Source organism: Nannobrachium achirus (assembly GCF_963921795.1).
Source record: "Nannobrachium achirus genome assembly, chromosome: 9".
Classification (NCBI taxonomy): domain Eukaryota; kingdom Metazoa; phylum Chordata; class Actinopteri; order Myctophiformes; family Myctophidae; genus Nannobrachium; species Nannobrachium achirus.
Genome location: NC_137818.1, coordinates 55,890,234 through 55,914,233, shown reverse-complemented (window position 1 = coordinate 55,914,233; position 24,000 = coordinate 55,890,234). Strand labels below are relative to the sequence as shown.

Sequence of the window (24,000 nt, the reverse complement as noted above, 5' to 3'; positions counted from 1 at the left end):
GTATGTGTATGTTGTGTGACTGTTACAGCGCTGTAAATAAATATTTTCTATTATCTTTTAACATTGTTTCTGAGTCTGAGTATGGAGGGAACACGTGACTACCATTGAAACAAACGACACCTCCGCAACAACTGCTAGTTTCATTATGCATGAAATATAAACAAAACACGCAAGGGGGTTAGAAGTTCAGATTGTAAAAATCGGGGTCTGAAAAAAAGAAAGTAACATGAATATAAATAAACGTTTGTGGGAATGCCGTGCTGCAGCGCTGAGGCTCTGCGTTGCTTAAAATTCAGAGATTCTGTCACAACAGAAAGCTCAGTTTGTCTCACAGAACCTTGAAATTCTAGCTCACCGTGTGTGTGCGCGATAATTCATAAAAAAACAGCATTCGAAGGACTGATGGTTTGTTCCATGCTTCCTCCCGCGTCTCTTTATCTGTAGGATCTAGCCTTCAGCTTTCCCTCCCTCCCTGTTTACAGAAGTCAAGACATTTATTTTTCTGTCTTTGGGGTTTTCAATAGTGCAAAAGAAGCACTTTCATTCCAATCCTTGGGGGAAATGCCTGGGGAGATGCTCCAAGTAAACTTTTCTTCTTAATACGTTTTGTGTGTGTGTGTGTGTGTGTGTGTGTGTGTGTGTGTGTGTGTGTGTGTGTGTGTGTGTGTGTGTGTGTGTGTGTGTGTGTGTGTGTGTGTGTGTGTGTGTGTGTGTGTGTGTGTGTGTGTGTGTGTGTAAAAACAGTGAAACGGCATCGAACGAAAGAGTGGAAAGTTTTTAACTCTTGTTTCGTGCTGAAAAGATTATTACTTCTCAATCCGACATATTTCCTACCAGCCTGGCGTGACTTGGCATTCTCATCCCAGCTTTAATGTGCAGCCACAACATGGCTAAAACCAGCCTAAAATGGACCACACAACTCTGTTTTGTCCACAGGCTGGACAAAACCCGAAAGACAGACAGACATGCTGTGGTGTTAAGGACACCACACCACAACCATTTCTGACAACAAAAAAACAACCACTATGCTGGAATGTTTTGAAATAGGTCCAACAAATAGGTCCAACAAACGCCTGTAAATAGGTCCCTAAGGAGCTTGTGGAGGGCTGGGAGTGGCAGTGTACAAAGCAGAGAGGAAGTGGTGCGTGTTGTGACACCTCAGTTGGGTTCTCAGGTTCTTTAATGATGACTGGAGGGCAGCAGTGGCGGAAAAAGTACTCAATTTCTTTCTTAAGTAGGAGTATCATTCGGGAGTGGCTTATTGTCGGTATCATTACTCTGTTACAAGTAAAAGTCTGGAATTCAAAATGTAGTAAAAGTACAAAAGTATTGGTGTCAAAATGTACTTAAAGTAACGAAAGTATAAAGTAAAGTATAATGTATAAAAATCTTTTGAAAATATCAGATCTACAAGCTCACAATGTGTCGCATCGCGACGCATTGTGAGCTTGTAGATCGGCTATTTTCAAATCGTCGAAATGTATATAAGTGGTTAATGTATGTTTTGTGATAATCAAAATCTACAAAGTAATTCAAGTATTCAAATAAGACAGTGGAGTAAAAGTACAATATTTGGACCCGAGTTGTAGTGGAGTAGAAGTAAAAGTATTGGAAATTGGAACAAATACCTCAAAACTGTACTTAAGTAAATGTACTTAGTTACTTCACACCACTGGAGGGCAGGCTGTGCCACACAGAGATACAGAGGAGAGACTTTAACAAGGACTAGACAGCTGTTAGAGGGACGCTGGTGATGAGTTTGCTGCTGAAGTCATTTGTTTCGAACATTGCATTGCGGATATTGTTGAAGCTCTTGTTATTCTATTGTGGAGGACAAAGCTTTGTTACCTGTTGTATTGTTTGTTTGTTTGATTATAGTATTTAGTATTTTATTGGAAAATAGGCCTGATACATACTGCCTTTGTCTTGTTAAAATGAAGGTGCTGTCTGTGGTACTGAAACACATGGGGAGAGTGTTTTTTGCAAGTCTTTCAGTCCGAGTGTATCAAAAAGGCAACGCGGTTAAGCATCGTTGGTCCGAACAGTTTAGCATTCACCAGGTTAGCATTCACCAGCGTTGGCAGGTTAGCATTTTACCAGGTTAGCATTCACCAGCGTCGGCAGGTTAGCATTTCACCAGGTTTGCATTCACCAGCGTTAGTTTTACTGAGGTTTAAGGTTAGGTTTAGGTGTATCTCCGTTCCCCCGACTTTCGTCACCTCCGCGCAGTCAATCACAAGCTTCCATTGCCTTAACCCAGTTGCTTTTTTGATACACTCGGACTGAAAGACCTGCAAAAAACACTCTCCCGAAACACATAGGGGGCAGCTTGAGCCTGGTCACAGCTCTGGTACCTATAATCCGAACTTGACACTATGAAGTATGTTGAAGAAATGAGCTTTCCGCATCTCTCTCTCTCTCTCTCTCTCTCTCTCTCTCTCTCTCTCTCTCTCTCTCTCTCTCTCTCTCTCTTGCTCTCCTCATCTCTCTCTTCTTCTTGTCTTCTTGACAGTGTCTCTCTCAGTGTTCAGTGCGGTACGGCTGTGTGATGCCTACCCTAATGGCCTGTGAAGCCGGTCCTAGTCCTAATGCGCTATTCTGTCAACCAGCACAGCGCTGAGTGACACGTCTGCTCCTCCATCCCACTGTTTCTCTCCCTACACAGTTTCCGTTAGTGGGACAGGCAGGGCACACCTCACCAGCATCTCTGCAGGTCCACAATACTGTCACTTTGATCAGGTTAGCACAGGATGGGGCAGGTGTGATGACAGAGACCCTACCGGAAGACCTGGCAGCCCGGAGCCTGGCACGTCTCAAGGGGAAGTGTGGAGTGTTTGACTAAGGTATTGGCAGAACCACAATCACACTTCTGTCCAAGGCCAATGCTGCGTAAGGACTCTGTCCAGATATTATTGAATGCCAATAATGTCAGCTCCCTGAATGTAACTACTACAAAGGTTTCCAGAGGCTCTCCTCCTTTCCTCAGTGTTTATTTTCTAAAGGCATCTACCGTACCATTTTGCCTTAAAATGAATGCTCCACTGTCAAATTTGCAGATACAGTACTGTGCAGTACATTTTGACATTCACTGTGTCAATTGCCGCAAAATGAGTTCGGAATTCACTGAGAAAGTCTACTGTACTAATCTATGGTGATTGTGGCTGGCTTAGTCGGCGACACAGAGACCAGTGACAGACATGGAAGAAGACATGTAGATAGTGTAAGGTTGTGGACTATTCCTTTGAGATCAGTATAGCTTCTGTATGTAGTTTCCTGTAGCTGTGATGTGCTATAGATTTACTGTGCAGTGCAGTATAAGGCCTGGTGTTTGACTGCCTACGCTCCGGCAGACTGTAGCCCGAGTTCTACAGCAGATGAGGATGAGTGGAGCAGAACTTCAACATGCTGGAGACCAAAGACTGATGGAAAGCGGAACGAGACATGAGAGCCAGTTCCGGAGAGCAGCGTGGATGACAATCCAAAAGATGGAAGAAGAAAGTGCCGGGAGTAATTCTTCAGAATAAACAGGCGCTCTTTATAGTTTTCCTCCTTTTGCTGCCAAACAGCACAAGGAGCATGTAATATACATTGATTTCTCACAGAGGCCTTTTTGAAACCTTCAATTGATTCACACACTTCTCTTCCGGCAGAGAAACAGCCATTTAGTTAGCTATTCTGGTAAATACAGATTCAACCCCCCCACCCCAATTGGAACAACTGGCAGCCAAAAAAAAGGCATTAAACACCTGATGTAATGACGACTGAAGGAAGAAGCACATCTGGATATGAATAAACATTCAACTTCATTTTATTGATAGTAGTAGCCCTATCATCCTTTTCTTTCCTTTTTCCTTATTGTTTTATGTTCAGCACTTTGGATTGCCTTGTTGAAATGTGTTATAAAGCCCTACATATATTTTTATTAAGGAGAGCTGTGTTTTCATTTATAACTACAGTATAATATCTTTGTCATAGCAGTTGCTTTAGTATTGATGTCCTGTTTATGAGGTTGCAAAACAAATAATGTGCAAAAAATGTATTTATTCTTGCTGCACGTGTGTGCGTGCGTGCATGCGTGCGTGTGTGTCTTTACCTTACGCATGCTACCGCACCTGTGCTCCACTTTTTGTGGACTCTCTCTGGAGTCTGTTCAAAAAAGCAGTTTCCAAACACCTCCCCGAAGTGTCTGCTTTCTCCTGTGCGTACGTTTACCAGTGATTAATGACTGCTCCGCTCCACTGACAAACACAAACACAAGCACACCAACAACACAGGGACATGAGAGACACAGAGAAAGTCCAAAAGAACAGAGAGCAACCAACTGTGCACGCCAGCTCAGTTGGAGTCTATTGCATTTGAAGAATTTGATTGGGACAAAGAAGGGCCTGGGGGAGGGAGGGAGAGAAATAGAGAAGTATAAATACAGTGGAAAGGGGGAGGTAAAGATGGGGTGTTAGTGGAAGGGCAGGATTAGTGTCTGGTACTGTAGACTTCCTAGAGAAGCGATTTTCATGGCCTTGTCTCCTGAGTATGATGAAGCCCTCTCTGGCATCTGCCAGCATCAACTCTGCCAACAGCAGCAACTCTGCCCACACGCACACACATGCGCGCGCAAACACACACACACACACACACACACACACACACACACACACACACACACACACACACACACACACACGCATGTACTGTACCTAGAGTAGATGCACACCAGAGGTGGAAAAGGGACTCACATGTTGTACTTAAGTAAAAGTATCAATACTGCACTATAGATGTACTTCGTTACAAGTAAAAGTCCAGAATTCAAAATGTACTTGAGTAAAAGTATGAAAGTATTGGCATCAAAATGTATTTAAAGTACCAAAAGTAAAAGTACAAAATGTTTGAAAATAGCAGATCTACAAGCTCACAACGCATCGCGGCGCGTTGTGAGCTTGTAGATCTGCTATTTTCAAACAGCATACAGTAGGTATGAAACGGGGCTAAAGTGTTTTTTGTATGTTTTATTATATTAGAATTTATGTCTGCAAAGTAAGTAGTAACTAAACTTTTCAAATAATTGTAGTGGAGTAAAAGTACAATATTTGGATCCGATATGTAGTAGAGTAGAAGTAAAAGTATTGGAAATTGGAAATTCTCAAGTAAAGTACAAATACTTCAAAAGTGTACCTAAGAACAGTAATTAAGTAAATGTACTGACACTGATGCACATGTCAGACACATTGAATTTATTTCACGTAGCTACAGAATATACATGTTAACGTACAGTATGCACGCACACTGAAACACTTATAGCTGTGCATGTGTGCTCTCACAACCATGCATGACTGTATGTCCATACCGCACCTGTGCAGGCATACAGTATATTGTATGCAAGTCCATGCACCACCTGCGCATTCAGTAAGCCGGTAAGCGTATGTACACTTACTCATACAGTACATCCAATGATTTTGGTGCAGTTACAGTACGCATGTTTGTATGTACAGTAGGTACTGTGCACGTCCTTGAACGTGCACACACACACACAGACACACAGACACAGACACACGCGCGCACACACACACACACACACACACACACACACACACACACACACACACACACACACACACACACAGAGACACAGTGAATTAGCTTGTGCTGCACAGGGAGTAAACAGAGGCTCAGGGTATAGTGCGTGTGCCGCACCATTGCCTTTGTATGTGTATTGTTTGTGGGTTTTGTTTGTTTGCCTTTTCTGCTTTATCCCTGAACAAAGAGAGGACTGAGCTTAGCCAAGTGCGGGCCTCCATCTTGTTTTTTGAAGAGAAAGGGAGAAGCCCACAGGGGTAAAAACCCACGTTTGGAAGTATTTAAGGACACAATTCACAATCAAATCCAATCCTCTGCCACAAGGACACCATATGGAATACTTTCCAAATGTACAGTGGATTGCAAGCATCTCAGCTTAAACCGTATACAGAATTTAAGGTTGAGAAAATACAGTCCTTAAGTATATTACAAACACATGCAGTATTATGTTCTTTGTTAAGAGCACTATTTAGTATTACAGTGTTTGGCAGGCAGAAAGGCATGCACCACATAAACTATACATTTAACAAGGAATGGTGTGTGAGAAACTGCTATCAATATGGAGTAAGGACCACTGGTGTCAGCATTTCATTTGCTCTTTGTTTGTTATTCAATAACACGTCTTGGCCACTTTCAGAACCTCTTTGTTTGATTTTTCTCCTGAAGAATTCACCTTGGGTATTTTCCTTCCAAACCCCAGCTGAATACAGTCTTCCAGCACATGCATCCAGAGTGTGGAGATATTTTTAATAATCTGACTCAACACAATTATTGTTCTTATCTCCACTGCCGATAGAAAGTGAAAGATTATCAGACTTTGCACGAACGATATAGCATTCATTGGCACATTCCTGCATAATGTCAAGGTGGTTGCATACTGCTGCGTTTTTTGGGCCGAATATCGGAGTGAATTTCGGAGCACGCAAATAAAAAAATCAACCTCACGTTATGTCAGTCACGTTTTCACACTGCCGCCGGTTTCGCGGACCACTCGGTCCCTTGTCTCTCTATCTCTCTCTCTCTCCTTGCCCTGAAAAACGCATTTCGCAACGGAAAACGCAGCAGTGTGCAACCACCTTTAGCCCTGCATAATGACCGCTGACCCAGACATTATCCTGCTTATTACTCGGCTACTTAATAAATACATAAATTGACCCAAAAGTAATTTCTGATAACACCAATTTAGTATTTCCTTGCATACAGTAGTGAAACTATTCCACAAGTGTTGCGTTGGGCGTTTGCTGAGCGCAGCGTTGCCTCGGTAAACAAGGAGTTGTTTATCAAATATAATCTGTATTTTGTTACTGCATCGTCTATTTCTCGCTTCAAATGTTTTCAAAAACGTTCTTGAAAGCAACGTTTAGTTAAATGACACTGTGTGTTTCTTTACGTGGCTGAAATGTTGGATACGGCATAAAATTCACGCAGTGCAGCAGGTGCTCTGAGCTAGAGCCCTGCATCGGGAGCGCACTCCCGCGGGACCTGCAGGACCCGTCACCATATATTGCTGCGCGAGCGGTAGTTTAATCCCTGCGGGAGGGGACGGGCGGTCAAAATAAACTCGGCGGCGCCGCAAAATCCCGCACTCTCCCGCAATAAGCTTTTATCTATACTTTAGCAAGATGTGAATATGTAACTTCCCCTGCTGAGCGCCTGAGGAGAACGCATGGACCTACAGCACGTGGAATTTCTCTTTCTCTTACTCTCGCTCTAAACCCCCCTCCCTCCCTCTCTCGTCTGTTAACGGCTAACCGGTGGGCAGATATTTGCGGCGGCATTGTCGCTCACTATTTAGCCTAAATAACAACTATTTATTATAATATAGTCCCATCGCCTATGTCCAATCGCAATATAAACACTTTACCTCTGTTAACAACCTCACAAATGCTCCTCTCTCGCGCACGTAGGCCTTCACTAGTCCTGTTGGTTTTGGATCTCAATGGATTATACAAACGTCAACATGCCTTCTTTAGCAAGTCAAGATGTGAATAGAGAACGCAATTCTCCCTGCTGAGTGAGGACAACGCACCCACATTGATACAGTACGTGGACTGCGTCTCTCTTTCTCTCCGCCAAGTTCTCTCTCTCTCTCTCTCTCGCCTCTTGCTCTCTCACTCCGTGCCGTGGCTCCCTCGGTCGCTCGCCCTCTCCCTCTCTCTCTCTCTCTCTTTCTTGTTCTCACCGCACACGGCACACTTTTTTGTTTGGTAATGGTTTTGGATCTCATTTCAATGTGCCTTCTTGGGAGGGAGGCTGTTGGACGTTCTGCGGTAATGTGCGCCGCGGGAGTCCGCGGGTCAAAATTCACATAATTTGTTTGTCGCGGGTGGGAGCGGCGGAGAGGAATTGTCTGCGGGCGGTCAAAAATAAAATCATTGCGGCGGCGGGCGGGAGTGGTCAGAAATGATGCGGGAGCGGGCGGGAGCGGGATCAAAAAATCAGTCCCGCGCAGACCTCTACTCTGAGCCTTTGATTAGGCATCGGTCTGTTACAGAGCGGAGTGGTCGTTATCAAGAAATAAAACACCGCTGATTTCAGCGATTGACTAATCAGAATCAAGCATTCAACCAAGCCGTGTAATAAAATGACTTAATAGAAAGTCTTACCCGCCTAATTAAGAAAGAATAGCTAGTAAGATGAAGATAATAGTTATTGTATGCTGTTAGCTCATTGAAGGTGCTGCCTGCATGAGTTCTACTTTTGCCCTACTTTTGAAATGAGGCATGCAGATGAATTGCTGTACATCACAATGGAACCTCTGTGATGGCAAAGGCTGCTCACCTCATATTTACTTTGACAGGTTAGTGAAACCTGCAAAAAGATCAGATTAATGTGTCTATGCTTCCTCCTTTAGACCCCTGCTACACACTATGGCCCAGAGATATGACTTTATTACAATCCCCAAATCTTATATGATGACACTCCTCTGCAGCCTCCCCTGGGTTTGGATCGGCATTAAATTAAACTGGATCATCTTACCAAAAAGACACAAGAGTTACGTCTGGGTCAAGGGCAGCAGCAGTCCCAGGCTCTTTAATAGGAGATGAGAGGGACTTTATGAGGGAGATAAACAAGAGCTTTACTAACAGCCTCTGTCTAGACCCCTGGAGGGTGGTCGGGGCAACCCTTTGGATCAGAAGGATGAAGGAGAAAAGGAAATCCGCAAAGACATTAAAAAATAATGTGTGGTGAAATTGGCCAAAGGATATTCGGCAAGGGACTCTGGGAGGTGGGGACCGGTGTTGAAGAGGGACAATGAGTTGTTTCCTGGTGTTGTGAGATGAAGTCCTTCTGACAGAAGGGAAGGACGCTTGACGGATGATGTCAGAGATGAAGACATGCAGGCAGGCAGGCAGATCAGCACAGGAAGAATCAGGCAGGCACAGAGTCGAAAAGAGAGACAGACAGGCAGGCGAGGCATCACATCAGGTATAGAGCTTGAAATCTGTGTCTCCTCCATAATGATTGCATGTCTGCCAGTGGCAGGGGCCTAACCAAAGAAACCCGGATTCATCACAAAGAAACAACATGCAGTGGAAATGGAAGGAACGAGTAATTGCTTGGGAAAAAGTCCTTGGGCGTGAGATGGAATTGAATCGCACCTCCTCTGGATGCACATCTGATGTAAAATTCCAATCTCACTTAATGTGCTTGTATTTTTTTTCCATTTTGCCGTCTTTGCCTCTTTCTTTCCTTAAGGTAAAATACGAGACACATCTAAATTGTGGCCTGTAGCAGAATAATCTGATCCTATTTAGTTTGCCATTCACAACGAAAGACCTCTGTCAGAATCTCTTCATATCTCCCTTTGGATGACAGCATTTTTGCATGCTGCTGCTAACCTCCACCCATATACTGTATGAGTGCACACACATGCACACTCATATTTACGCGAATAGAAACAGAGTTAGAGGAGTGTGTGGGTGTGGGTGTGGGTGTGGGTGTGTGCGTGTGCATGTGCATGTGTGAGAGACATGGAGAGGGGTGGGATACCTGAAATATGCAGTTCAAGTAAACATCACAGTGTAATCACGTAATGAAATTTCTCATTGAGTAATGAAATGCTTTACAGCATCTTGAGATGAAAACGGCTCCAAAGATAAACAGTTTAGGAGCAGATTAAAAGTTGCAGGTGTTTTTATACTATGTATTTTAACTTTGTAGGCTCCTTTATTGCTGCTCGCTCATTGAGCATTCCCTAGCCCGTACTCCCCACTCCTTCTTTACACGGCGCCATTTGCTCAACATTTTCTGGAGAAAAGAACATTTGCTCCTAACATCTTGTAAAGGCTTAAATGTCCCACATTGCTCATAAAAGCAGAGTTGGTGTGTATAACTCCCTTCCCTGGGTCTGGCTGAACAGCACTCAGGGGGGAAATAGCGGTCAGCGGTGCATTTGAGGCCATATGCAAAGTGCTTCATTATAGAATGTTACTCCTTGAGGTTGGTTCAGCCTTCAATGTCACTGGGTTCTGCACAGGACTTAGTGTTAAGCCAGTGGGGCTGTTGGTGCATGTCCAGGTTGTCAATAACCTTTTTTCCCCCCATAACCTCCCCGGCACTTGAAAGAGATTAGTGGACACATGGCCCCATGAAGCTGGCTCTGATCCAGGTTCTGCTGTGTTCTGATCCATATCTGTCAAGAAAGGAGTGGTGTGGGGGGGGGGGAGCTTTGGGGGGTTGCGCTGTAAGCAAAGTGAACAGCTGCCATCTGTACTGTATTTTGTTCTTCAAATTCAACATGCTCACCTATTAGAATCATATCACGCAACATACTGTGTACACATGCATAAAAAGACAAAAGCACTGATGCACATCATGCACATGCATACACACACACACATCACTCTTCTGATGTTCATTTTGTCAAGATGACAGCTGGACTCAGGCTGAGGTGGAGTTTGCCAAACGAAATCCCTTGCTGGTTTAGCAGCAGCCAGAACATCCTGAGAAACATTCTGACACACATTCGATCCTGCAGTCAGACTGTGTGTGTGTGTGTGTGTGTGTGTGTGTGTGTGTGTGTGTGTGTGTGTGTGTGTGTGTGTGTGTGTGTGTGTGTGTGTGTGTGTGTGTGTGTGTGTGTGTGTGTGTGTGTGTGTGTGTGTGTGTGTGGCGTGCAGGGCAAGGTCCAGCCACCCTCCAGCTTGCCAGTCTTTGGCATGAGCACACTTGGCAGGAAGAGGAACCATTTTGCCGGGCTCTCACCCAGTCAACATCAAGCGCAAATTGCCCCTCAAAGGATGTAGGCCACGTCTGGGTCCATCCATACACATGTGGTTAACTGACACCTCCTGAGGTGTTGTTCCCACTAGGCTGAAGGGGGCGCTGTAGTCTACACTACAGTACACTACTCTCTCCAAACCGCCTCTCCAGCTGTGTTCACAGAAAACCACAGGATGATGCAACAGGATGCTGGTAAGACTAGACCGATGGGGGCGACGCAAGACAGATTGAGGTGAGCAGCGTTCGATCCAGCCAAGGCCACAATGTGCGGTCAGGATAGATGATTCCGTCCCCTCTGCTCACACCACTTTGCAAAAAAACATTTCTCAAGCCAGGTTAGTGTCCAATCAGAGTCCCCGACGAGCCCTGGCCGCTGTCCCATTGGTCGCCTGGCTTCCTGTTTCTAGACAGCAGGGCTCACATCCCATTACACTTCTGCTGAGGCAGTCAATTTAAAGCCACTTTGCTTTTTACTCATATTTTCTCTCTAGTCTGCATTTCTCCCCCTGGCTGCAGAGTTCCATGTCTTGAATGTTAGCACAAGAAGGGAGGGAACACAGGAGGAGAGAGAGAGAGGGGTATGGAAGCTGGACATCATGTAAAGGCACATGCAGGAGGAGGGGGTAAATGAGAAGTAGCATATTTGCCCCACTGCTTCTCTCTCTCTCTCTCTCTCTCTCTCTCTCTCTCTCTCTCTCTCTCTCTCTCTCTCTCTCTCTCTCTCTCTCATCACTCATAGTTCAGGATTCAAACAATCCACTAATGAAAGTGGGAGACTGACTGACAGACAGACAGACAGACAGACAAGCATAGATACAAAAACTAGTAATAATAGTCTGTATAAGAAGTGGTGCAATGGTGATTCAATGTTTGGAGGGTCGCCAACGTCGCTCAACACCTACTATTCAGGTCTATTGATATGCATATAGGCTTGTTTCTTTGTTAAAACAGTTGTCGAGGAGTGAACTCAGAAAATATATGGGTCGTCGGGGGCGCGCGACCCAAGACTACGGCAACACTGTGTATGAGTCACTAGCCCAGGGACAAAGATCACCGTCCCCACTCGGCTTTCCTTCCCGAACAGAATTCAGCCCTCTGCCACTTGAACACCCTGGATTACCTGTCTCAGGGAGTAGGGTTATGGTATTTGAAGCATGTTTCAAGTCTCTGCAAGTTCATCTCAATACCATACAGAAATAAACGGAATTGAGTGGCTTCCTCGTAAGTAGACTTCGTTTAAACTGATAGTTCGAGACCAAAGCATTCAACATCAATCCAGTCCTCTGTTTTGAAGGGAAGCAGCATTTAGCAATCATAGCAGATCAAAGTTTGCAACTTTAAAGAGTGTGGAAGAAAGCTTTTAATGCAAAATGCTTTCCTCTTTACCTTTGTGTGTGCTTGTCTACAGTATTTTACAGTGACACATGGGTGACATCAGGTTTTATTGTGTGGTGTCAGATATAAGAGATAACAGGCATAAAAATATAAGATCTATCAGACCGCAGCCTCCTCCTCATCTGCCTCTCGTCGATGCTCTTTCTGTTCAGAGCTAACCAGCTCAGGTTGTGACCTGTTGGCCAGTACCTCTGTACAGTGTCTCTGCTTGCCCGTACAGCCTCACCATAGTGTTAAAAAAGGAACATCTCTCTCTGCTTGTTTGTTTAGAATACCTCACTCCCTTTGTTTAGGGCTCTCAAGCTGTGGTGGGCCCAGCTATTTCTATAGCTTTCAGATGTTTAGGTGTTTGCTGTGACTTTGCTGTCTGCTGCAAGAGGCAGTGTCTGGGCTTAGTTGTTACTGCAGCTACAGTCACTCCCTGAACCAGCAGCACCACACAGCCTAATTGGTACAGTTATGACAGGCTTCTGTGTGTTATTTGTGCGTGTGTTTGTGTTTTGGTATTTGTGCGCGCGCGTGCGTGCGTGCGTGCGTGCGTGCGTGCGTGCGTGCGTGCGTGCGTGCGTGCGTGCGTGCGTGCGTGCGTGCGTGTGTGCGTGTGTGTGTGTGTGTGTTATGGTATGGGTGCGTGTACTTGTACTGCATGCCTTCAACGCTTTTTCTGAAATTATCATGAAAGGAACTGCATTCCAGCAGCGATTTCACTTTCATTCGTACAGTATCATTACTTTTCCCTCAATATTCTGTCTGTCTGTGTCTTATCTGTCGTCTGCCTGTGCCTTGCACAGTTCATCTGTACCAAAGTTTTATTTTCCTAAAGTAACTTCAGAATCCTATACATGTCATTGTTGTTCAAAACATGAAACTAATGGGGGCATGCTTTGTACAGTATATTTTATATTGTTATTTTCTAGCACGGCCTCCATTTGTTTTTTTGTTTTAGTTTTTTCCACTGTAGTCACTACAAAGCTGTATATCAAGTGGAGTCTATTTTTTATTCCATGTGTTTGACATTTTGTGTATTGCTAAATAGAACACTACTGTAAGTGGTTCGTCTGTGTGATCTGTGTTCTTGTGATTTCATGTGACTGTTGCCATGCCACATCTTACACTGTAGGTCCACTCTCAAAATGCCATGCTGTTTTCTATTACCGGACTGAGAACATTGAGGCATTACCTGAAATTGTATCCAATGCTAAAATGCGTCACGATCTGGAACATCTGACATCAATCCTGGCTGTGTTTTAGATTTGGCTTTGGTTTCCTTTAAGGAACAGAAGTGCACTGTTAGTGTTTGTCATGTTTGACAGTGCCGGCTCAGTGGGAGATGGTTTAGCTGGGGTCACGACCCCCAGTTGTCAGGAGGAAGACCTGCAGTTTCAGACATGGGGGGATGAATGACAACCAAGGCACTGGCTAAAACCCAATCTGGGACCCCATTCAGTAAAAAAAGGGGCGAGCTGCCTATTGACAGCTTGAAAAGTGGGCGGGAGTACTTGCCTTGACAGACAGACTCCTCTAACCAATCAGCGTAGCAAAACATCTCTCAGCCAGTCGGAAGAACGGCAAACAAACACGTCTTTTCGTTGTGAGCTTTTAGATCTGCTATTTTTGGTTAAAGTTCTCAGAATATGGACACTTGGGTTCAAGTGTTTGATATAAAAAAGAAGAAAAAAGTTCCCATAATTCAAAGATTTGGTGGACCCCCTGTAGTAACTCTGAGGACCCCCTAGGGGTCCCAGACCCCCTGTTGAAGACCCCTGGGTTAGTGCATACTGTACCACAAGCGGTTCTTCTCTCTTAAATCTGCCTCCACAAGTGCTGTAGCCCCATGTGGGAGAAACAAAAGGTTTGCATGTTGAAGCTAATAAATACAACAGTCACATGTTATTTTATGTTTCAATAGCACACAAAACAGGGGAGGTCAGCCATTACCAGAGCTCCAAACACCCACTTCAGAATCAGCTAAGGCTGTTCAGCATGTACCGTACCGTTAGTCACCAGCACTGAGCCATCCAACACACTGACCCATATAGAGATTTGCCAATGCTAACATATGCGTAGTAGTCTAGTCTAATCAAGGCCAGAGCAAAGTTTAAGCAAGGTTAAATAGCATAGTCAGCCAAGGTTAACTCACATAGATAGATCTAGCCAAGACCATGCTGTGGAACTAGCTCAGCTCTGCTGGTGGATGCCAATTAGTTGGCTTTCCATCCAAAGACGCTAATGATTATACAGAATATGTCAATTTGCGCATTGCTAGAGTGTGATGCTGTCACCCCTTCTCACAGTAATGACGGCATCTACAGTACTCACCATCTGTGCAGTACCATTTAAATGTTAATTCTAATTCAAAAAGAGCTTTGATTATTGACTTATACACATACGGGGCGCCACAAATTACTAAAGTTTTGCCGTAAGTTGGCATACTATTTTGCCGTTGTTACCCATCTTAGGGTTATTGAAACATACTCCACAACACACAAGTATGTGCCCAACCGGCACAAACACTGAACATGCACTCAACGTGTGCTATTATGCACCGATGGAGGAAATAAATTCAGTCCCATTTGAACGTACAGGCTTCTATATTATTAAAGATAGAGCAGAATAGAACAAAAATCCCCAAAAAAGTTATGAAACACTTCTTATTATTATTCTCCTTTATTATGAATAGTAGTCGTTTTGTTTATTATAGTGTCATGTACTGTTAGTTGAGGACACTGTAATAGCATATTAACAGGTCAGATCCTCAGCCCCATCCATTCTCTCTACAGTGGTGGTAGCAGTGTGTTCTCATCCATTCTCTTCATCTCCTCTGCCCTGTTTTCCCTGGAGAACCAGTATCATGATCATTTTCCATTTGAATCAGTTTTGCCAGGCAGAGTGGCGCTAAGCTCACTGATAAGATCTCCTTAAGACGAGACAAGCTGTCAGTAATGAAGAGAATTGCTTTGATCCTTCGACAAATAGGTCATTTAGCCTGTGTCTGGTTTCTGATGCAGACTGCAGAGTGATATCTCTCTCTCTCTCTCTCTCTCTCTCTCTCTCTCTCTCTCTCTCTCTCTCTCTTCTCTCTCTCTCTCTCTCTCGCTCTTCCTGCCCCCCCCCCCACACACACACACACACACACACACACATACAGTACATACAGTCTCTCTCTCTCTCTCTCTCTCTCTCTCTCTCTCTCTCTCTCTCTCTCTCTCTCTCTCTCTCTCTCTCTCTCTCTCTAGCTAGCTGGCTCTCCTCTCCATTTATCTCTCTCCCGCAACTGCTCCCCCCTCTCCCCACACATCTCATCTCATTCTTTCCAACTAGCTACTGTAGCTCTCTGTTTCTGTCTCTCTCTCTCTCTCTCTCTTTCTTTCTCTCTCTCTCTCTCTCTCTCTCTCTCTCTCTCTCTCTCTCTCTCTCTCTCTCTCTCAGTAGAAAGTGTATCAGAGCAAGAGAGGGAGAAGCGGAAGACGAAGAGTGCTTTTGATTATCAGGGCTCTTGAAAATGAATTCCTTTATCATTTATTAGCAATTGAAGTGCTGTGTGTGTGTGTGTGTGTGTGTGTGTGTGTGTGTGTGTGTGTGTGTGTGTGTGTGTGTGTGTGTGTGTGTGTGTGTGTGTGTGTGTGTGTGTGTGTGTGTGTGTGTGCGTGCGTGCGTGCGTGCGTGCGTGCGTGCGTGCGTGCGTGCGTGCGTGCGTGCGTGCGTGCGTGCGTGCGTGCGTGCGTGCGTGCGTGCATGACACAAGAGTGAAAGAGTAGATCGTCCTTCTGTTCATTAAAAGCCAAAGTGCTGTACAGTTGAGAGTCTGTCTATGTCTGCATCATCCCAGTGCTATTGATGATGACAGATCCTGCTCCTCCACTGACGTTAGTGGAATGACAGTTATGTCACTAATTAATGACATCCTGTCTGTCACAATATTCTTAGATATTAGGTGGATGTGGGGTTGATTAAATGCATTACATTCATGTGTTCCCTGAAGAAAACACACTCATACTAGCATGGGCATGGTACGATTTATAATTACAATTTAGACATTTAGCAGACGCTCTTAATCCAGAGCAATTTACAATAAACAAGGCAATACATCAACATCAATACATCAAATGCATGGTGTGATGGCAGTGCTTCCTGCATTCCTACATGGTATCTGACTACTTGTGTTTAACACCACACCTCCTTGGTGGTGTTTATTATTACACTGTGTTGTTAGCGCTGGAGAAGTCTCCTATGTACTCTATATCAACACAGATCTGGATGGAGGGGAGTGATGATGATGTTGATGAATAAGAAGACAAAGATGAGGAAGGTGTTGATGGCAGTGTTGGCGTTAATGACAGTTTTTTTATTCCACTGCTTGGAGCAGCCAAGATGACACCTGTCTAATATCGTATGTCCTTCCCTTGTCCTTGTTAGTTTGCTCAAGCTATCTCCTCGGCAGGGCAGATTTCCTGGTTTTGTCAAAAGTGTGGCTAAATTGGTTCCATGAGAGGAAGATGGAGACAGCTTTGGACAGTGTCAGACTGTTTAGGTCCACTGTACTCGTGGCTCTGGCTGGCTGATACTGTGTCAAAGTTTCATTGGCTGCTACAGTATGTTGCTAATGGAAGGAGATGGAAGGCTTGCACAGTGATTAGTATTTTAAAGATGTATGCAACACATCAACGTACGTACGTCACAGGCCTGGCACTCTGCTTAATACACTACTGTAGACCTTTATCTTTCAGAATGAGCTTCAACGTGGACACGTTTACAATTTACAATGTAACAAAACTGTAAAGCACTTTGAAGAACTTTGTTTTACAACATTTTTGTCTAAACATTATAATCTCTCTCTCTCTCTCTCTCTCTCTCTCTCTCTCTCTCTCTCTCTCTCTCTCTCTCTCTCTCTCTCAGATCCGTTCAGACCAGGACAGGGACATCTCGATCCGTTACAGCATCACGGGGGTGGGAGCAGACCAGCCACCCAATGAGGTGTTCAGCATCGACCCTCTGGCTGGCAAGATGTTTGTCACCAAACCTCTGGATCGAGAGCTGTGCTCATCCTACCATGTGAGTTACAGTATGTCTGTGTGACTTTCTGCCTCACTCTGTCGCTCTAAAGGGCTTTCCATACTGTCTCCGACAGCCAAACCTTTTGTTGGAAAGTTCTGACTTTCCGACGTGTAGCTTTCCGAACTCTAATTCGGGGTAATGCTTTTCGGAAGTTGCGAATGACGTCATTTTGTAACATTTGTCAACATTGCAAATGTAACTTGTGGAACCACACCCACTACAGGAGTGTGTTAAACAAAGAACTGCATTCATTACAGAGTTTTTTTTTTTTTTTTTTGTGAGGTTATGTATTCACCCAGTATCTTAGAATTTAATGTAGATTTATTTTCTCTCAGGCAGCTGAATGCAGTCTGTGAGCAACTATATTTAATACCCGATGTCTCCCAATCTTATCTCCCAAAGTAGTCTATCATAATCAGGAAAAGACAGCATGTGTTTGTCATATGCCTTTATACAGCTAAATCTTAAAGTGTTCTTTAAAATTTAACGGAACCATTGTGGGTATATTTTTACATCCTCACAGATACATTACCAATCCATTTTACTGTGTCTATTTTATCTCATTCTCTCCTGTGGAGCTATGGATGTGTCTATGTATCCACACACAAACACGCGCATGTGCATGTATGAGTTTGTCTGCTTGTATTCCTTTTCCTTTCTTTCTGTTCTTTCTCTGAGTGTGTTTGTTTCTCTCATATGTGAACCTAGTTGAACTTTCAGTCCCACGGTGCCGACTGGCAGGCTCAGTGTTACTGCAGGAGCTGAGCAGATTTATACCCAGGAGAGGAGCTCCCGATCGATGACATGATTTGTTAAGAAAGGTCCAGGCGTGCTGACGGCGATTTAAGTTAAACCCCATGTTGGCTGCAGAAGAATAGTGTCCATCTATTACAGGGAGTGGGGAGCTATTGAACGGACAGATAAGGATACACATGTCAACAAGAACAATGTCAGCTAGAACAGATCTTCAAGCTAACAACACGACTCACTGCAACCCTTTGTTAGCTTGAAGATCTGTACTTGGTGAAGCGATGCTGTTGTGCGACAGAGATCTTCTGTTGAATTGCCACTATAGACCCTGTAAGCAGAACAAACCTGATCCTCAAATATAAGAACCCAAGCAGTTAAAGATCCATACCTCTGGTATGGTATTTTCAGCCCATTGACCGGCTGTATTATTGTCTAAAACAGTTTGCAAAGCATGTCACCGTTTGCTACAGTAGATTTTAGAATAATGATTATTTTAATTCAAACTTTCAGGTGATCGACGCCCCTTGAAATGATCAGCTTCTCCTGCTGATAATTCCATTCCTATTAAGAAGTCATGGATTATTCAATTGAGCGTAGATCAATATTTTCCCCAGGGACTGTTTTTTGTAAGACTTACTAATAAATCTGCACTTAATGCATTCAAATGCAATAATAATCTTCAGCTAATCAGACACTTCAGCTAATCAGACGCTTCCATGGGCGTGGTTTGCCCAGAACTCTTGTACGATTCCAAATAACGCAGCATTGGCCCCTTCCCACCATGGAGAAGTTAGTTTAACATAGGATATTCACGCAGTTGCATATTATCCAACTGGGTGCTGAAACCAACTTCACCATGGTCCCCTACACACCGGACAACTGCTATGTGCGGACGGATGTTCAACAATAGGCAGTGGGTAACTGGGCAGTGACTGGATAATATGTTCCATTTATAATGTTTTTGATAAAAAGAAGACTATACAGTGGTGACTTTAATCTAGTTGAGATTACCCTGATATCTCTAAGAAATATGTATATAAAAATATAAAAAAAGTGGTTAAGTTGGTGAAAGTCTTTTGGATAAGCAAGTTCCAAGTATCTGATTTTTTTTCAATATTATAGCTTACTGAAATGAATGGAATCCAATGGCAAGAAAAAAATGTTATGCTTTGACTAATGGTCAGCAGTGACTGACCTGAAAGAGTTGAACGCAAAATAGAAAAGTCTTCCAGGAAAACTTCTGGAAGTTTGACTTCACTTTGTTTTGTTTACCTCATACTTCAGTCAAGGGCAGAACAAAGTTATGGTCCAGTTCTCCCTCATTTCTTAAAGAATAAGCATTTCTAAAGTAAATTCAAAAGCAGCCGTGCAGCAACACACATTCCTCTGAGAGGAAAGCTCGGAGCCTCTCAGTGTTCCTGGGTCTGCCCTTATCTCCATCAGGATGCTGCTGCTGAGCCAGAAGCTGAGTTCTGCCTGCATGGCACGCTCTGTTTTCTCCCCCTGACTTTCTAGATAATAACTTTAATGTGGACCCACAATTACTTTCTGCCTTCTTTAAACAGGGTGGTAATCTCTGACTCTTGACATTATTGAATTAGGAATGGAGAGCGGGGGATGATGTACAGTACAGTATGTGTGCGTACGTACGTACGTACGTATGTGTATGCGTGCGTGTGTGCTTGCGTGTGTTTGTCTGGGTAGAGATATGGGCCTGGCTCTTTCACCGTTGTAGTATGGCGTGATAAGATGGCTGGGATATCGGGTGAAGGACAAGATCAGACAATGCACAGGGAGAAAAGTAAAGTCAAATTAACCTCAGAGAGACCTAAGATGCTATTTCAGTGCCATGGACGTGAAGAAGTGGAGAAGAGGATAGCACAGGATAACAGGCAGAGAGGCAGCGATTGAGAGTAACTTCAACCTGTCTGAGGAGAGGAAGGCGAGCGAAAAAATGCTCCTTATTCTATTTCTTCCACCACGAAACATCATTGTTGGCTGGAGGCTATTTCAGTTATCAGGCTGTCATGGTGGAGGCGGGGCCCAGGTTGTGGTCCTCTCATGAGACACTAAGAGCTCCCTTAACTACTCTCTCCTTGTCTAAAATAAAATAATAAATAATACATAAATAAATGTACAAAGTCTTCTCTTGTCATCCCCCAATTCTTACCTGTTCATCCTTCCAAAATATGTTTTCACTTGCTTGCCTCACCGGTTTCTGTCTCCCATCCTCAATATGATGTAAACTAAACAGCTCTGTTAGCTCAGCTGACAGGTATATATCACACAATGGGCCTCATTCACTAAGCTTGTGCAGGTTTTGAACTGATTTATTACAATAGTGCCAAACCTCAAATAAAATACCGTTGTATAAAAGAAAAATCTGTTAAACTATCTATTGCTTGGACGCATTTTATAGACATATACAAATTAATATTTCATATTTCATTGTCAATATTCATATTTTCATATTGACATAATTTCCTCTTTAAGAAAAAAGAAAACTCTTTCAGATTTCATTATTCTGGACGTGTTCTCCATCTTACATTGGCCTCAGCATCAATTTCGTGTCCAAACTTTGTGTGAAACTTTGTTGGCGATCCTATTGATCTGGGCAGAGCAGAGCAGAGCAGAATTTCTGATGGACAGACTGACTGTGCTTGTGAAGTCAGAAGGAGTTTGAAAGATTTTAGGATTCTCTTTCAAACAAACCGTACAAGCATTTTGGATCAAAAGTCCAAACTGTGATGCAGGAACAAACACCCAGCTTTATAACGACAAAATATCTACAGAATGCTAAGAAAAAGTTTGGCAGAAATGTGGGTCAATCAGTTTGTTTTGGGAGGTTTGGAGCTTAGTCTTTAGTGGCTTTTTGACGTTTGCGTACCATGAGGTGCAAGCGTAGTTAAAGTGGGACTGAATGAGGGCCCCAGCAAGAGTCCTGAGGGCACTTTTGTTGAAAAAAGTGGAGATTCTGCCCAGGAATCTTGTTCTTTGATTTACTTTTTGATCACCATTGTTGCCATGCTATCCCCAGACAGGTATTTGTCAATATCTCTATGAAGTATCTTCAAAAACAAAATCTGTTTAATTTCAGACAAAACTTTCTCGTCTAGTAGCCTATGTATCATCATCATGTGGTTGTAAATATCTTCCACATAAAGTTTATGATATAGAGTAGCAATTACAGGAACATACTGTATTTTCTTACCACTTCTTCACTTCAGCTATAGAGTTTTCATGTTTATTTTTGTTCTCTGAGTAAGCATGTGCTGCAGTTGTACAGTATCTGATATGATAGTATAATGTAACCTTCTCTCTCTCTCTGTGTGTGTGTGTGTGTGTGTGTGTGTGTGTGTGTGTGTGTGTGTGTGTGTGTGTGTGTGTGTGTGTGTGTGTGTGTGTGTGTGTGTGTGTGTGTGTGTGTGTGTGTGTGTGTGTGTGCGTGTGTGTCCAGCTACGAGCCCATGCTGTGGACATGAACGGGAACCAGGTGGAGAACCCCATAGACCTCTACATCTATGTCATTGACATGAACGACAACAGACCTGAGTTCAAGAACCAGGTTTACAACGGTTCTGTGGACGAAGGCTCCAAGCCAGGTAGTCACATGTGGATGGATGGAGGGATGATGGTTAAATAATGAATCTACAAGTGGTGTCATTGGGGTTCCTGGTTCGATTCTCGGCTAATCCTGGCTAAGTGTCGAAGTGTCCTTGAGCAAGACACTGTACCCCTAGCTGCTCCCAATGATCAGATAGAATGATAGATAGATACCTTTATTATCCCAAGGGGGAAAATCTGTTGCCCAGAGGCAGCACAGCAGTATAAGGTTATTTACAAAGTTACAGAGAAGTAAGAAGAAAAGAAATAAAAGAAACAAGAACAGAGTACAGTAAAGAGCAAGGTACATCAAGAGAGTGAACGAATAATATATAAATATATATACATAAAGTGTCCTTAAGCACAACTATCAAAATAGTACAGTGTCCAAATCAAAGTGACCATAGCAGTCAATGCTAGTTAGTGCAACTAGCAATGACTAGTCTTTTGCATCAAAAAAGTACAGTGTCCAAAACAAAGTGACCATAGCAGTCAATGTTAGTTAGTGCAACAAGTATCTCACTATCATGTCAAACACAAGCAAAATACTCAAAAACTGCTAACACAACCTAATAGTGCAGTGTCAAAGAATCTGTGTGAAAAAAACAACTCGAAAAGAAAAGAAACTAGAAAGGGTGTCAAAGCCAGACGCACATGAGCACCCTCCCTGGAAGGACCTTAGAGGTCAGAGTCAGTACAACTATTAGTTCCGTCATCCTAGGTTAGGAAGGTAGGCGCCTTGCATGGCTTCCTCTGCCATCGGTGTGTGAATGGGTGAATGTGAAGGACATTATAATGTAAAGCGCTTTGGAGAAAAGTGCTATATAAATGCAGTCCATTTACCATTAAAAATAAGACCACACCAGTGAAGCAACTGAAGCAACAAAGCTCTGAAGCAACAGAGGACATTGTCTTGTGGTGGATGTTCATTTATCTATTAGTGTCCATAAAGCAGAGAGGGATGTGGGGATGGAGAGTAGATTGAGTTTTAAATGTGGCACACTGCAGCAGCACCACTGGGTTATTTAATGCCTAACCTCATAGAGCCAAGACCTAAATACAATCATCCTTCAGTGTGAAGTTATTCTACATCATTCTCCCCATCTCCTTCTACAGCAGCAATAATCCTCAGCATCACACATGACATTCAGCTGAACAATAATCATAACAAGAGTATTAGAATTTACAGTTTCAATGGTTTCAATGAAAAGCAAATTACAGACTTGAAATGCTAAATAACTGTTTTTCACCCCATCTTCACATTTCTTCTCAGCACTTGTATCACATGCCTGTCCTCTGTTCAAATTCTTGCATTATGCATCAATATCCTTCATTTTAGATCGTTGGTTCTCAACGTGAATCTCAGATCCACATGGGATCAATTATTTTAGTTTTTTTAAGGTATTTATATCTGGCTTTTTTGCCTTTAATGATAATACAACGAGAGTAGAGAGAGATAGGAGAGCAGTGACATGCAATAAATCGTCTTTGTGGCCTGGGAGTTGAACCACATAGAAACGTATATGGCAAACTACCACTAGGCTATCGGGAGCTCCAGACCCTATTACACATACGTTACATACATGCATGCATGCATACATACATACATACATACATACATACATACATACATACATACATACATACATTGTATCCAAGGTTTTGAAAAATGTACTCAAGGCTCTGAAATTAATATCAAAGGGATTGTGGAAAAACTGTAAATAGTCATTAAGGGGACATAATCCCATCAGGCACAGTGAAGGACGCCCGTACAAAGGGTCCTCATTAAATCCCCTAAGAGTGCAGCTTAATGAAATTACCCAGGCCTTGTTTGACGTGCTGCGATTCTTCAAACCACCCCTCCATGATCCCTCTATCTCCAGAAGAAGAGATGGATAGAAGATTGATAGCGTTTCAACTTGGAACCAAACCAAATGTGCAGAGCTCCTCTCGTCCCAGGGAGTCCATTAGACGACTCCCTCTGGCCGAGTCGTTGACAAATGTTGCTTTGAAATGTAATGAAGTTTGAAATGGGCACCGCGGTTACAATTATCCTTGGACAGAGGCTGTCACTGGCATGATATCACTATCTCTGGCAATTAGACTGGCCTCCAACCCAGTGGGCGGAGAGAGACTGAGACAGACAGAGTCGTCGATGGATAACAGTCAAGGGATTTGTCACAGAGTTAAAAATAAACAGCACAAGATAATAATAATGAATAAATAGTAGTAAGATGCCTCAGGGCGACATGGGCGAGCCATCTGGTCAGTGATGCATATCGGACCAGTTACCTGCATGATAGACAACAATGTGATGTCAGAACAAGCCCATATATGGGCATTACCAGATATGCCCTGATAGATTTTCCCCCTCCTCCTACACAGGTACATATGTGATGC

The 24,000-nt window shown here is 43.4% G+C and overlaps 1 protein-coding gene across 1 annotated transcript in view; it reads left to right on the top strand.

Annotated features, from left to right (window-relative positions):
- LOC308290992 (cadherin-4-like) overlaps positions 1-24,000 on the top strand; it is a gene marked incomplete at both ends in the record, with an annotated part of 281,660 nt that overhangs the window by 228,645 nt on the left and 29,015 nt on the right. Inside the window, 3 exons of the mRNA XM_080732906.1 lie at positions 17,089-17,244; positions 21,455-21,599; positions 23,986-24,000. The exon at positions 23,986-24,000 is cut by the window's right edge and continues 158 nt beyond it. Of these exons, the coding sequence (XP_080589032.1) occupies positions 17,089-17,244; positions 21,455-21,599; positions 23,986-24,000 (316 nt within the window). The remainder of the gene's footprint in view (positions 1-17,088; positions 17,245-21,454; positions 21,600-23,985) is intronic.